The sequence below is a fragment of the Lissotriton vulgaris genome, chromosome 4_1, assembly GCF_964263255.1.
Source record: "Lissotriton vulgaris chromosome 4_1, aLisVul1.2, whole genome shotgun sequence".
NCBI lineage: Eukaryota > Metazoa > Chordata > Amphibia > Caudata > Salamandridae > Lissotriton > Lissotriton vulgaris.
In genome coordinates, this window is record NC_141691.1 from 897,664,185 (window position 1) to 897,678,864 (window position 14,680).

Below are 14,680 nucleotides of genomic sequence, written 5' to 3' on the forward strand. Positions count from 1 at the left end.
TGACCAATGCCAGCAACGTCACTACCAGTCATAGTATGGCGATTGTTGCTTTCTCCTGGGGAGGGGTAAATGGTCAGAAAAAGGTTGTTGTTAGTGCAGACCTCCCAGTGGATTGTTTGTTGGGCAATGATTTGGAGTCATCGCAATGGACAGAGGTGGAGCACCGGACTCACATGGAAATGTTAGGCTTGCCAGCACATGTGCTTGCTGTGACTAGGTCACAGGTCAGACGATGCTCCACTGAACAGGTGCTGGATCCTGGAACAACGGACCAGACACCTCCCAAGAAGAAGAGCAGTTGGGTTAAGGCCTCGCCTTCCCCCTTGCCCTAGGTCGAGGATCAGGTCTCAGAGGAGGCTGACCTCCAGGAATTGCGGGAAACTGAACCTAAAGAACTCGAACTTGATCAAGTTGAGTTTCTGGGCTCAGGGGGACCCACACGAGAGGACCTGGGAAAGGACCAGTTAGACTGCCCTTCCCTTGAACCCCTCAGACAGCAGGCTGCTGCTGAGGCTGCTGGGAACGCCACAGGTACCCACAAGGTATACTGGGAAGATGGACTCCTGTACACTGAGGCAAGAGACCCCAAGCCTGGCATGACCAGGAGGCTGGTTATCCCCTTGTCTCAGCGTGGTTTCCTCCTTACCTTGGCCCACGAGATTCCCTTAGCAGGACACTTAGGCCAGACGAAGACGTGGGACCGGCTTGTCTCGCACTTTCACTGGCCTCATATGAACGAAGATACCAAGGAGTTTTGTCGCTCCTGTGTCACCTGCCAAGCCAGTGGTAAGTCAGGTGGCGCTACAAAGGCCCCCCTTATACCAATGCCTGTGGTGGGGGTGCCCTTTGAACGGGTGGGGATTGACATCGTCGGTCCCATGGAACCACCAACAGCATCAGGGCACAAGTTTATACTGGTGGTAGTGGATCATGCCACCAGGTATCCTGAAGCTATTCCCCTTAGGACCACTACAGCCCCTGTGGTGGCGAGAGCCCTAGTTGGAGTATTCTCCAGAGTGGGCTTCCCTAAGGAGGTCGTCTCCGACAGAGGTGCAAACTTCATGTCGAGCTACTTAACTGCTATGTGGAAGGAATGTGGTGTCAACTACAAGTTCACTACACCCTATCATCCACAATGCAATGGGCTTGTTGAGAGATTCAACAGGACCCTAAAAGGGATGATTCATGGACTACCTGAAAAGCTTCTGCGTAGATGGGACGTCCTGATTCCCTGCCTTTTATTCGCTTACAGAGAAGTCCAACAAAAGGGGGTTGGCTACAGCCCTTTTGAGCTTTTGTACGGGCATCCTGTAAGAGGACCCCTATGTTTGGTGAAGGAAGGATGGGAGAGACCTCTCAAAAAGCCTGCAACCAGCATAGTGGACTATGTGCTTGGTCTCCGCTCGCGGATGGCTGAATACATGGAGAAGGCATCCGAAAACCTTAAGGCCAGCCAAGAACTCCAGAAAGCTTGGCATGACCAAAAGGCTGTCTTGACTGTTTACCAGCCCGGACAGAAGGTGTGGGTGTTGGAGCCAGTGGCTCCAGCAGCACTCAAGGACAAATGGTCCGGGCCCTACACCATCCTGGAGAAAAAGGGAGAGGTCACCTACCTGGTAGACCTTGAAACTCCCCGGAGCCCCCACCGGGTGCTCCATGTCAACAGGCTCAAAGCATATGTCGACAGGAAGGACATGAGTTTGCTCATGGCCATAGATGAGGGACAGGAGGAGGAGAGTGACCCTCTCCCTGACCTGCTCACTCAGAATCCTGACGATGGATCGGTAGATGGTGTTGTCTTTTGCGGCAGCCTCTCCGAGCATCAACAGGAGGATTGTAAACAAGTTCTTCAATCCTTCCGGCATATGTTCTCTCTAACACCCAGTCAGACTAATTGGTGCACCCATGAGGTCGACACTGGGGACAGCCTGCCCGTCAAGAGTAAAATCTACAGGCAGCCCGATCACGTTAGAGACTGCATCAAAACTGAAGTGCAGAAAATGTTGGAGCTGGGAGTCATTGAACCCTCGGATAGCCCTTGGGCTAGTCCCCGTAGTTCTAGTGCCGAAACCTCACACCCCGGGCGGTAAGAAAGAGATGAGGTTCTGCGTAGACTACAGGGGTCTCAATGCAGTCACTAAGACTGATGCCCACCCAATACCAAGGACAGACGAGCTTATCGATAGATTGGCTTCGGCCAACTACTTAAGTACGTTTGACCTGACAGCTGGGTATTGGCAAATCAGGTTAGCTGAGGACGCCAAGCCTAAGACCGCATTTTCTACCCCTGGTGGGCATTATCAGTTCGTGGTGATGCCCTTTGGCTTGAAAAATGCACCTGCCACCTTCCAACGGTTGGTGAATCACGTTCTCACTGGGCTGGATGACTTCTGTGCGGCGTATCTTGACGATATTGCTGTCTTTAGCTCCACCTGGGAGGATCATCTGGTCCACCTGCAGAAAGGGTTAGAGGCTCTGCAAGCAGCAGGTCTCACTATCAAGGCTACTAAGTGCCAGATAGGGCAGACACAGGTTGTGTACTTGGGCCACCTTGTCGGTGGAGGCCAAGTTCAACCACTGGAGAGCAAGATACAGTCAATCAGGGACTGGGCTCCTCCAACCACCCAGACTCAGGTTCGTGCTTTCTTGGGCCTGACTGGTTACTACCGGAAATTCGTCAGAAATTACGGATCGATTGTGACTCCGCTTAATGAACTGACAAGCAAGAAAATGCCAAAAAAGGTTCAGTGGACAGTGAGCTGTCAAAAAGCATTCGATGACCTAAAACAGGCCATGTGCACGGCACCTATCCTCAAGAGTCCAGACTACTCCAAACCATTCATTGTCCAAACAGATGCGTCTGAGTTGGGTGTGGGAGCTGTTCTATCTCAACTGAATTTCGATGGTAACGACCAGCCCATTGCTTTTATAAGCAGACGGCTGACCCCCAGAGAGAAAAATTGTTCAGCTATAGAGAGGGAGGCCTTCGCTGTGGTGTGGGCCCTGAAGAAACTGAGGCCATACTTGTTTGGCACTCATTTCAAGATTCAGACCGACCATAAGCCCCTCCTATGGCTAAATCAGATGAAGGGTGAAAACCCCAAACTGCTTAGGTGGTCCATTGCCCTACAGGGGATGGACTTCACAGTGGAGCATAGACCTGGCACTGATCATGGCAATGCAGATGGGCTCTCCAGGTATTTCCACTTAGAACAAGAAGACTCACCTGGTCAAGGTTAGTTTATTGTCCCAACGTTTGGGGGGGGGGGGGGGTGTCATGTAGGAGAGTAGGGTCTGCAATCCTATGATCACCCGGACTTTTTTCTTTTGTCTCACTGGTTTACGACTTTCTCGGGCTGTGGGCCTGCCAATCAGACCCACAGCATAACTGTTTTCTCACTAAATTGATGCGTGTACCTTAGGTGCATTACCCAATTGGAACTGGGCCACCCTGTCAGACCCTGTAACTCAGGGCATCGGTGAACCCAGGGCCTACCAGGGGCTGAAGCATGTATTATGCCACCCCTGGCTGGCCACCCAAATCTGACACAACTGGCTGCACGACAGCTGGGGCAACGTGGCGTACTCGCCCGTTGCTGTAGGTATAGTATCCCTATATCTAAACTCAAAATGGACACCCGAGTTCCTATCAGTCACTCCTATGGCAGGCCTTAACAATCCTGAAGGCAGAGTGCGTGGAATCGTGTGAACTGGGCTCTGGCACGAGCCGAGCCCGGTTGCGGCTTGCGGAACCAAGAACCCAATGGCTGTTCCATGATAACGCGTATCATATCGGTAACTTCGGTATAGCGTTATCAAGACATGTCAAGTAAGGTGTCATACGAATCGGGATGCTGCCCCCTCACCAATTCTGGCGACGAGGTTAGCATTCCACCCTTCTAGAGGGAAACTACATGAACGTAACTGTGAACCCCGGTTAAAGTTAACTGAAGCCTCAGCTCCACAAAATGGATGCTGCCACCACAGACACGAGTCTGACCTCCTGCTGCTGGGAGTCCTTCCAGCGAGGAGAGCTTGGACAAAGGGTTTCCTGTCAGGGGCGGTGTTCGCACCGTCCCAGACAGGGTTTGTGTATTCTGGGTAGGTAGGGCTTTGCAGGAAGGTGACTGCGGAGTGGCACCCCGGTGCTCACTACGCATCTGCCGGTTAGAACCAGTTCCAGGGGCGCGCAGCCCCTGACCTGGGGAAAGTCCGGCAGGGGAGAGGGGTGTAACTACCCCCCTTTCTGGTCCCACCCCTAGGGCAGGACCTAGTCATGTACCCACCCCTTTCTTTAGGATAAAGGCCGGAGCGGGGACCCTTCCAAATCAGATCATCTTTGAATCAAGAATACTTTCTACGAAAGGACTTCGAGACTCTTCTCAAGATTTCTCCCTTGTGGCTAAGGAGTAGTCACCCTGCACCAGCAGGCACCATCTAAGAACTCTGCGGTTTGCTGCAAGTCCTTCCTCAGGAATCCGACGACCCAGCTCGACGAGAACCGACTCCCTGGCACCTCTGACCTCTACCCTCATCGTCAGCTCAGCTGAGATCTGTGGGTGCGACAAGACCTCGAGGGACCGGCCATCATCAAAACCTGCACGCGTTCTTAACCAGCACGACCACCAAAGGAATTCTCTGGTGAGTGCTCTGGGGTTCGAGAAGCCCCGACCCTGAGCAGCTCCAGCACCGAAGTGCAGTCTCCCAGCATCTCCACGATCTGCGTGGGGCCCTTCTGCCGCTGCTCAGCACGTTGTCCGATCACTAGCCGCTGGCTTGTGACCCTTTGACGACGAACAACAACCAACGCTGCTGGTCTGGTTGCTCCAGACTAGCCTTCTGCTCCTTTTTACGAGAGGAGCACCGCGGACCCTCCTGGTCCACTCAAGACGCCATTTTAGGCCCACCACGTGGCCCTGAAATCTGCCAAGGCTTGTTGCCCCAATCCTGGGCCCAGCGACGCCGACAGCATCAATCTTCGTGGGACAGCTCGCACCTCCATCCTGGTCGCCGACAACGCCTCCTGGTCCGTGAGACTGCAGAGCCTAGCGTTGCCCACTCACCTAGTCGAGGTGACGGCCATCCGGTGCCTTCCTGGTACCCTCTGACTACTGGCTAGTAGTACGAACTTGGTCCCCTCTGCTTTCAGGTATCATCGATCTCTGATCCAGGCTTGGATCTATACGAATTATTCATCACTGGTCGCCGGCCAGCAACTCCTTCCTTCCGGCTCCTGGCTCGTCAGCGAAGACCCCCGACGCCTGTAAGACTTGTGCAGCCGCAGCCCTTGTGGCTAGGTAACTCCGACACTACGGTGTCTGCATAACCTCCTTACTTAAGGGTCCTGAGTCCCTCGCTTCCGACTTGCCTTATCGGGTCCGCCCGAGACCACTAGAACTTTCCGTGCCCTCGGGCACTTGTTTTAATTGTGCACTTGAAGTATTTTCCTAAGAGTTTTGTTCTGTGCTTAGTACCCTATCCTCATAAAGAGTCCAGGGCTGTTGTGATTCTAATAAATACACTGTTTATTTTCATAACACTTGTGTGGTGTCCTTTCACTTGGTGTTCAAGGGGTATGTGATGGTATTACAGCTGGCTTAACACGCCCTCTAGAGTTTAGCCCGAAGACTGCTCGTATCCACGCTACTAGGATAGCGGGTCTAAGGTTGACTTACAACCAATCACCATAAGGGTCGTTTGGACCGATGCATAGTGGTCGCTAGAATAGCGAACGCTGCATATCGGGCCAACTTCTCACAGTCTCCATTCAACAGAGGCTCCTTTTGTCGCTCCTTTTTAATAGGAGGGTCTAAAACCCTATCCCCAGACCAAAATACCTCAACATATAAAGGTAACAACAAGGCCTCTCCCTCCAGAGTTTTTTTTTTTGAAGAGGTTATAGGAGCAAGAACTTCAAAGGCAGGGGTAAGGGCAACACACCACGTAGCTCCTCTTCCCCAAATAAACAGAGACTTGCCCACGCTCCCCCCCCAAGCACACCACACATGTCGGGGGAAGACTTCAACTATTTCTCCCCGATTGGCAGGTCATAACAACAGACAAATGGATGATTGCAATTATCCACCATGGTTATTGCCTGGAGCTTCTCAGCAATCCCACAAATATTCCTCCTCGATCTCATAAATTGTCTCCAGAACACCTACAATTACTGCAACAAGAGGTTCAATCTCTTACTAAAAGGGTCAATAGAGCCAGTCTCAATACAGTACCAGGGCTCGGGTTTACCTTCTGTATTTTCTCATTCCCAAAAAGGACAGTTTCCTAAGGCCTATTCTGGATCTCAGAGATTGAAACCATTATATACTGTCAGAACTCTTTCACATTGTGACGCTTCCACAGGTACTCCCACTTTTACAAAGAGCAGATTTTATGTCTACTCTAGATCTAACAGATACAAATTTTTGTATTCCAATTCATCCAGCTCATCATAAATACCTCAGATTTGTGATAGCAGGCAAGCATTACCATTTAAAGGTGTTTCCCTTCGCAGTGACTACAGCGCCCAGAGTTTTTGCCAAATGTCTGTCAGTACTCACCCCTCATCTCAGAAGACAGCAGATTCACGTCTTCCCCTATCTAGACGACTGGCTTATCAAAGACAGCACTCGCCAGAACTGTCTACAAAACACACAGATCACCAGAGATCTATTTCAGCAGTTGGGGCTCAGCATCAAAGCTCAAAAATCTCACCTGCATCATTCACAGTTGCAGCCTTGCCTAGGAACCAGTCTAGACCGAGTCAAAGCTCTAGCCTCTCCCAATGTAGCCAGAATTTTCATTATTCAAGCTATGATTCTACAGTTTCAACCCAACCAACCTTTACCAGCCAGAGTGTTCATGCAACTGCTGGGAATGATGGCATTTTGCATTGCAATTTTAACCCATGCAAGGCTTCTCATGCGCCGCTTACCAGAGTGCTTAGCGCGTCAGTGGAATCAGTCACATGGTCAATTAACTGATCTAGTGTTGGTAGATGGCCGTACCCATCGCTCTCTGCAGTTGTGGAACCCACTAAACGTATTAAAAGTCTGGCTGTTCATCGACCCTAGTCCACAGATCGTGTTCGCAGCGCAACCATCTCTAATAGGTTGGGGGGCTCATCTCAGAGGTTACACAATACAGGGCCTGTGAAGCACCAAACACAAAACTCTCCACATCGACTATCTAGAGCTTTTAGCAGTTTTTCTAGGACTCAAAGCTTTTCAAATTCACCTCATAGCCAAAACTGTCCCAGTCTACACAGACAACATGCCAGCGATATATTATGTACAGAAACAAGCAGGGACACACACTCTCAAGCCATTTGGAATTGGGTAATCCATTACAAAATGTATCTTCTGGAAGAGCATCTCCCAGGAGACAACAATCAAATTGTTGACCTTCTCAACAGAAGGAGACCGCAAATTCCTAAGTGGGAACTTTATCCCAAGTTCTCCTTCCCTACATTCAACAATAGGGTTTCTCAGATATATCTGTTCTCTACAGCCGAAAATACAAAATGCCAAAGCTTCAGCTCCAGGTTCCCACTCCCGCTCTCAAACGGCAATGCCCTATAGATCAACTGGTCAGGGATATTTGCCTACGCGTTTCTGCCTCTCCCACTCATTCCGTGTGTGGTTTGAAACTCAGGCAAACGTCCCTCACACTAATTCTAGGAACTCCCACATGGGCCCATCAACCATGGTGCACCACTCTATTGGAGCTGTCAGTAGTTCCACATCAAAAGGTGCACCTCACCTCCAGTCTCCTCACACAGAATCATGCAGAAATCAGACTTCCAAATCTCAAAGAACTGAATCTAGCGATCTGGCTCCTGAAGTCATAGAAAAACTGAATATTCAGAGGGACATTGGAAAATAGAGGTGCTGGTGGCTTGATCCGCTGTGGAACTTTCTTCTTTGTCCTGAAGTCATAGAGTTTGGTTATTTAAACTTACCACCAGACTGTACAAATATTCTAAAGGAAGAAAGAAGGCCTACCACACAGCTTGCTGTGCAGCTAAATGGAAACAGTTTGTTATATACTACAATAACAACAAGATCAATCCTTTAGATCCTTCCATACAAAACATTATATGTTACATCTTACATTTACAGCAAACTGGACTAGCTTATTTATCTATCCGTTTGCACCTTGCAGAGTTGGTGGGTATTTGCAGAACAGACATCTGTCACTATTCAGGGTCCCCGTAATCAAAGCTTTCATGGAATGACTAAAAAGAGTAATACCACCAAGTATTTCTCCTGCCGCAGTTTGGAATCTCAACATTGTTCTCACAAGGCTCATGGAGCCAAATTTAGAACCAATTGCACAAGCGCCCTTTGCAATTTCTCTCATGGAAGGTTGCTTGCCTCATTACCATCACATCACTGAGGACAGTTTGTGAGCTACAGGCATTAACCTTAGAAGGACCCTTCTTTCAGCTACTCAGACAGGCTAGTTCTCCGCACCAACCCTAAATTTCACATACACCCATCTGTTGAGTTACCAGTTTTCTTTCCTCAACCTGATTCTATGGCAGACCGCGCTCTTCACATACTTGACGTTAAAAGGGCTTTGCTGTACTACATAGATAGGACAAAGGAATTTTGCAAAACAAAACAAGTGTTTGTTGCATTTTCTCCACCTCACAAAGGCAATCCTATCTCAAAATCTGGTAATTGCCAGATGGATTGTCAAATGCATTCAAACAAGCTTTGCTAAAGCTAAAAGAACTTTAACTATACCCCTATAAAGCCCTAACAATGGAGTCGATGACGATGCGAACTATCACTGAAAGGAGGAGTCACCTTACCTTGTGACTAGAAAAGACTTCTTCGAAGAAAAACAACTTGCAAACATCCGGACCCAACACTAGATAGCAGGAGTATGCAAAGCATGTGAATTTACAGCTCTACATGCCAAGAACAGATCCTTACTGGGTAAGTAACATTATCCATATATATTATAGTACAACAATTGATGTAAGTGTGCTGCTCTGTAATTCTTTTACTTTTCTGTTATTTATCATAATTAAGGATAATTGTTTCCTTTAGTAATTCATTACAAATATTTGCATTTAGTGGCTAGTATGGAAGAAGAGGACGAAAACTCTGATAGATCACTGCCTAAAAAATCTCGGTCTGAGGTAATCACATTTACAGCAGAGGAGATTGAACAGCTTGCAAAAGTCAAACTACAAGAAGGTGCTACAGTCTCTGGAAAGATCCTGGTGGAGTCTGCTGCAGAGAAAGACAGGATAAGTGAGATTAAGGACAAGCAAGCGGAAATCGAAACGGAACCCAAATACCCCAACAGTTGTTCCTACTGTGGAAAAAGTTTTAAAAAGCCAAGTGATTTGGTCAGGTAAATTAGATCCTGTATTTATGTGCATGTTGAAGAACATAGTTTAATATGTATAGTATGTATTATTAACTACATTTATTATTCTCATTGTGCTTCGAGTTTTCTTCATAATCTTTAAAGAAACAGGACCGTGTATGGTTCTGCTAATGAAGAAAGAACAACATGACTTGTCTCCTTTTTTTAATGTTAATGCAATGAGGCATACATTGGCTCTGTGTTTTCTTCCTAGACTCTTTGGAGCAGGTAAGTAGGAAGAATAAACCTCATTGGCAGAAACAGCACATTTATACTGCAAACAAAAGTGGAGAGGAAAACCTAGAGTACACTCTTCCTAATTAATGAATGTACACCAAATAGTACTATAGGCGTGACATAATATAGGGACTGCTCCGTCTATTTTAACGAAATGAATCAATCATAAGGGAAATATTCTTTTCATAGTATAAAGCCCTCACCGACTCAGAGTGTCATGCTTCGTTATAGGGCTGCTCCTCTCATTGGTCGGGTAGAGCAGCCAGTTAGAGCTACTACACTTGTAGTAAGAGAGATGTTAATGTACCTATGTGTGTATTTGTTGTGGGACATATTATATTGGCGAAAACTAAGGTGGAAAAAAAGATAACTAAAACTACCTGCTGGTTGACTAAGGGAGCCGTATTATGCAATGTGATTGTTTGCGCCCAGCGCACCTTTTAAAAGGACACTTCAAAACAATCATAATGTGCCCCATTATGGTGAATGCGCTGACATGGAGGCAGCCGCGAACTTGCGCTTTCCTTTGGGCAGTGCATTCATATGAAAACGTCTCTGTAACCTTGGGTTTTTTAAAATTAATTTCCAAGGTTTTTTAAATTTTATTTGCCAACTATAAAATCTCCGTAACATTTGTTTTTTTAAAGTATATACAAATATATGTATAATCAGCTATAATAAATAATATAATTATTTTTCTGTTTTTCAACTCTGAAAACACTCCTCTTTAGGGTCGCAAGTCCACCCTTGCCCCTTAAAATCCAGACATTAATTCAACGTTCTTTTGTATTTTCTGCAAGAACATTTGATCGTATTTCTCTAATTTATGCTACAATATCCAATCCACTATAGTTGCAATACATAACACACAAAGCTATGCAAACTAATGCTGCAGGTCACAATTCACACTGAATGAGTAACAGATAAATCAGCATAGTCAAAATGAAATGATATCCTGAAACTTTTATTTTCAACCCCTCTTTTTAGGTCTGGCGTAAGCCAAGGTTCTTTAATTTTACTAAAATTGTATGTATAATATACTTGTTCGGGCTTTGTCTGTTAGTCTGTTATAGTCATTCCCATTTTTCTTCTGCCCACCACAGCAGGCAGCATGGCACAACAGATCAGCTCACCTTACCCAGTGATTACCTTCTTTGTGGGTGACTGCATTGTGCCCTTTAGTACATCTACACGCAAAGTAGACCATCCTGTGTCAGAGATTACAATTGCAGAACTTGCCTGTAGAACCAAAAACTATTTTTTTGTTGCTTTTAGCCTCTTTGTTTTATTTTCTAGGTTGGCGAGAATCTGGCAGCATCCCCAACAGTAATGCTTCACGCAAAAAAATTGCCAAAACAAAAGCATTGGCAAAGCCAGAAGGCTGGCAGCAAGACTAGACCTAATGCCTTTGCCAATGCTTGTTTGATCATAGAGCCTTTATTTGGAATTCTCTTTTTTGTATTTGCTCACTATTACCAACTTTATAGTGTTTAGGAAAAAATTGAAATTCTGATTTTGGGCATTTTTTTACCATTTTTGTTTCCACTTTTGGTTGCCAGCTTAACTTTTTTTTTTATGGATTGTGATTCTTCAATGTATATTTGAAATTGTGTTTCATCTTGGAATAACTGTACTTGACGATGCATTTGATTTATTCAACAAAGATGTAAATAAATACAGTACGCTATATATTACGGTGCAGGCAGGTTCTGTCACCCAGCTGTGATTTATCTCTTGCACTGGGTCATCCAATAGTATGAACAACCTATACCAAGGCAGGTGCACCTAGTGTTTTTCTCAAGGTGAGATGTGACCCCTTTCCAAATGCCATAAAAGTTTGGCTCTGGGCGACCGCATATGCCGAAGTGAGACCTCTTGACCACAACACTTTCTTTTTCCTCAAGTCATGGTCTTTGCTGGGAAAGTCCACAATGGTAGTGCAGATAATAATTCACAATGGTCTGGGCAAAGACACTCAGAAGTAAGCCAAAGGCACCTCTTCCTGGCCAGAATACCGGAGTTTGTAGCCCTTCGCTTTAAATTACGCACGACACGCCTTCTGATAGACCTCTGATATTCTTAAAAAGTATATCTCCCATCTTCTGCGAAATCCCAAAACACAACTTTTATAAAAGCTTGACTTTTTATTCCAGTTGACCGAATAAACAGAAAATGTGCCTAAACGGGTAACTTTCTTTAAAAAAAAATGCAATTTATTATACACACGCTGTGCATTTGACTGAAACACCTCTAAAAAAAGAAAGGATAAAAAAAAGCAGGAATGATTCCACTTAATAGGACTACAGCAGATAGTTGAAAGTTGACGGTGCTCCTTCAAGTATATTGGAAACTGCCCTATCCCATCATGCCCACCTGGGTAATTAGATCATTTTTTCAGCTTTGTGAGGAAGATCTTACAACTCTGCTTGCCATACAGTTGTTTTTGGCTGTGAGCACCATGGTTGAAGAGAATGGTGTAAACAAAGGATCAATGATAAGTCATCTATAGAGAGTTGGTGTGTGCGACTCTTGGGTAGCCACAGAATTTCCCACATTGTGTTTCTAGCTGCCAAAAGAACAATTTGATCGCATTGTATCAGATATGCTTTTCAATTTCAATTGGTGTAGGTGCCTTAACTAGGGCTATTAATAGTTTGTTATAAATAATTTTAGATAACGGTTTTCAAAATAACTCTGATTTAGCTCAATTCCTGTGAATCCCAAATTGGTTTGTCTAACCTAGAATTACGATAGTGTATGAGAAAATAAAAAAATAGAACATCTCTGTAACCACTCTGAAAGTGCCACTACTTCATGCCATATTATGAGGATTTCCCTTTGTAACAGTTTCGCCGTTTTTGTAGCAACCTTTGGTGCAAGCATAGGCTAAATAAATATACTATAAAATAGATGAAGTTTCAGAAGGTCAGATAATCACTTGGTATGTATTTGGGAAGGGGATTTATAAAGCATCCTCATGATATTCTTTTGCATATTTACAGCTAATGAGCTCTATCAAGTTTTTATCTTTTGGTTTTATGATTTCATTAGGATGATATGACATGTAAACTGAGTGCTCAAAGTAAGCAATTTAAAGAGTTTGACAAATAGTATAGTTGCTTCACTAAAATATTGCCTTGATAATTGGATATTCACAAATTGGAAAAGGTCACCTGTATTATTATTCTGGCTCAAAATCTGATATGAAATGTGTGATTAATGCTTTATGCATAATTGATGCAAATATGCAAAGAATACCATACAATACAAAATGGATTTTTTTTACAGTACATCACATTGCTTTATACATTCTATAATGACATTTCAATCAATTGCCCAAGAGCTATAATGACAATACAGGTGACTAGATTTATATGTTTTACGGTTATCCACAATTAGAAATATTTTGATATGATATATTCTTTACTAGTGCATGTATTGAAATAGCGATAGAAACCCTGCCATGTCGGACATTTTTTTACATCTTCTGTTTTGATAACATCTTCAGTAATCGTCTATAACTGGAAATTTGGTTAAATCATCTCCCCACACCACCACGTTTTTTGATATTTTTTATAAAAATATGCAAGGTTCATCAATATAATTTTCTGCATGCTCTGAGGAACAAACTGGTTAAAAATGTAGGAAAATGTGGCACATATTTGATACTTAACGTCTGACCTTAATGAAAGGAGTGCAAGTATAACAATAAGTAGCTGTCATTTTCTTAGAAAAAATATTTAAGGATTTATTCCAATATTTAATCTTTGAAGTTGTTTCAATATATATTAATTTAATTATTATTTTATTTTAGTAAATGTTATATAACAGCTAGTTAAAAAAAACCAATTTGAACAATGCCAGAATTTGAGCACCCTTACAAAAAAAAGAATTGAGTGTGGTGATGACATTTAACTGCCACCCTTTAGTTATAGTAACAAATCCTGTTTTGGTCCTGTCACCCCTGCCTTTTATATGCATTCTTCTTGCAAACAACAAAAGTTGCTCTCAAGAATATCACAGGCAGATCTTGCGAGCTGTACAGCAATCTGAATGAGCAGGATGTTTGTCCTTAACGGTTACATGGTATTAAATTTCTATTTAGACCAGGCCAATATATTTAATTTATAAAAGAGTAGGTAATTATGTGCATGTACTATTATCCAGTGATTAGCCTGGGAAATCTGATTATATGCTTCACAAATTCTGTTTTGTGAGTGTGAAACAGCATTTGATCAGTGCTCTATAATAACCCATGTACTGGCACAATTTTTAAATGGGCAAGGTGGGGCAGTTTTGAAGAGACTACTTAAAAAAACCCTCAATATCTTGAGTAATACACTTTTTTTTGTTTCCATTCCAAATTGGATCTAACGAGATTCTAATGAGAAAGTGATCAATGTTTGCTAATTTGAGGGTCCTCAATTCTAGACTATCCAAGGGCTATGGAAAAAAATCAATTTAAGTCTTGCCCAGGCTATTCTTAGAGGTTTTTTTAATTTGACAAGTTTCTAAAACCACTATGCTCATGTACTATGACGAATCTTCGTCAAATGTTTGTGGAAAATGTTCACATAGGCTAGAAGAGGAGGCTCACAGAGCATACCCCCATGACATATTTGGGACAGCATCTGACCCCGTGGAGTACCTTCCCTGTGATGATCTGGTCCAAGATCCTCTTGAATTTCAGTCTCTATCTTCAGCAAGTGGATTGGACACTTCCCCAAAGCTAGCTATGGAACTCACCACTGGACCACCAATGCCTGAGGTAGTGTCACTGCATAAGGTCGTGTTAAAAGCTGCAGAGATTTTGGGTTTGCAGCAACTATCAAGTGAGAAAAAATATTATCCTCACTGAGGTCCTCTTACCCACGGCAACCCCGTCTGTATCTCTTCTCCCCTTCAGTGAGGCTCTGCTAGAACAAGTCTTGGCAGTGTGGGAGATCTCTCAATGCCATCAGCGAATAGACTCATGGCCCGCTGTTAGTACGCTGCCTCTGGTGATCCAGCCTTCCCATCCACAGATCCTTCTCCAGAGAGCCTGGCCATCCAATTTTCCTGT

At 44.5% G+C, this 14,680-nt stretch overlaps 1 protein-coding gene across 3 annotated transcripts in view; it reads left to right on the forward strand.

Moving 5' to 3' along the window:
• ZNF236 (zinc finger protein 236) overlaps positions 1-14,680 on the forward strand; it is a 1,135,475-nt gene that overhangs the window by 694,409 nt on the left and 426,386 nt on the right. For all 3 annotated transcript variants that reach the window (XM_086965182.1, XM_086965180.1, XM_086965183.1), the window contains exon 20: positions 9,084-9,366. In XM_086965182.1, the coding sequence (XP_086821308.1) occupies positions 9,084-9,366 (283 nt within the window). The remainder of the gene's footprint in view (positions 1-9,083; positions 9,367-14,680) is intronic.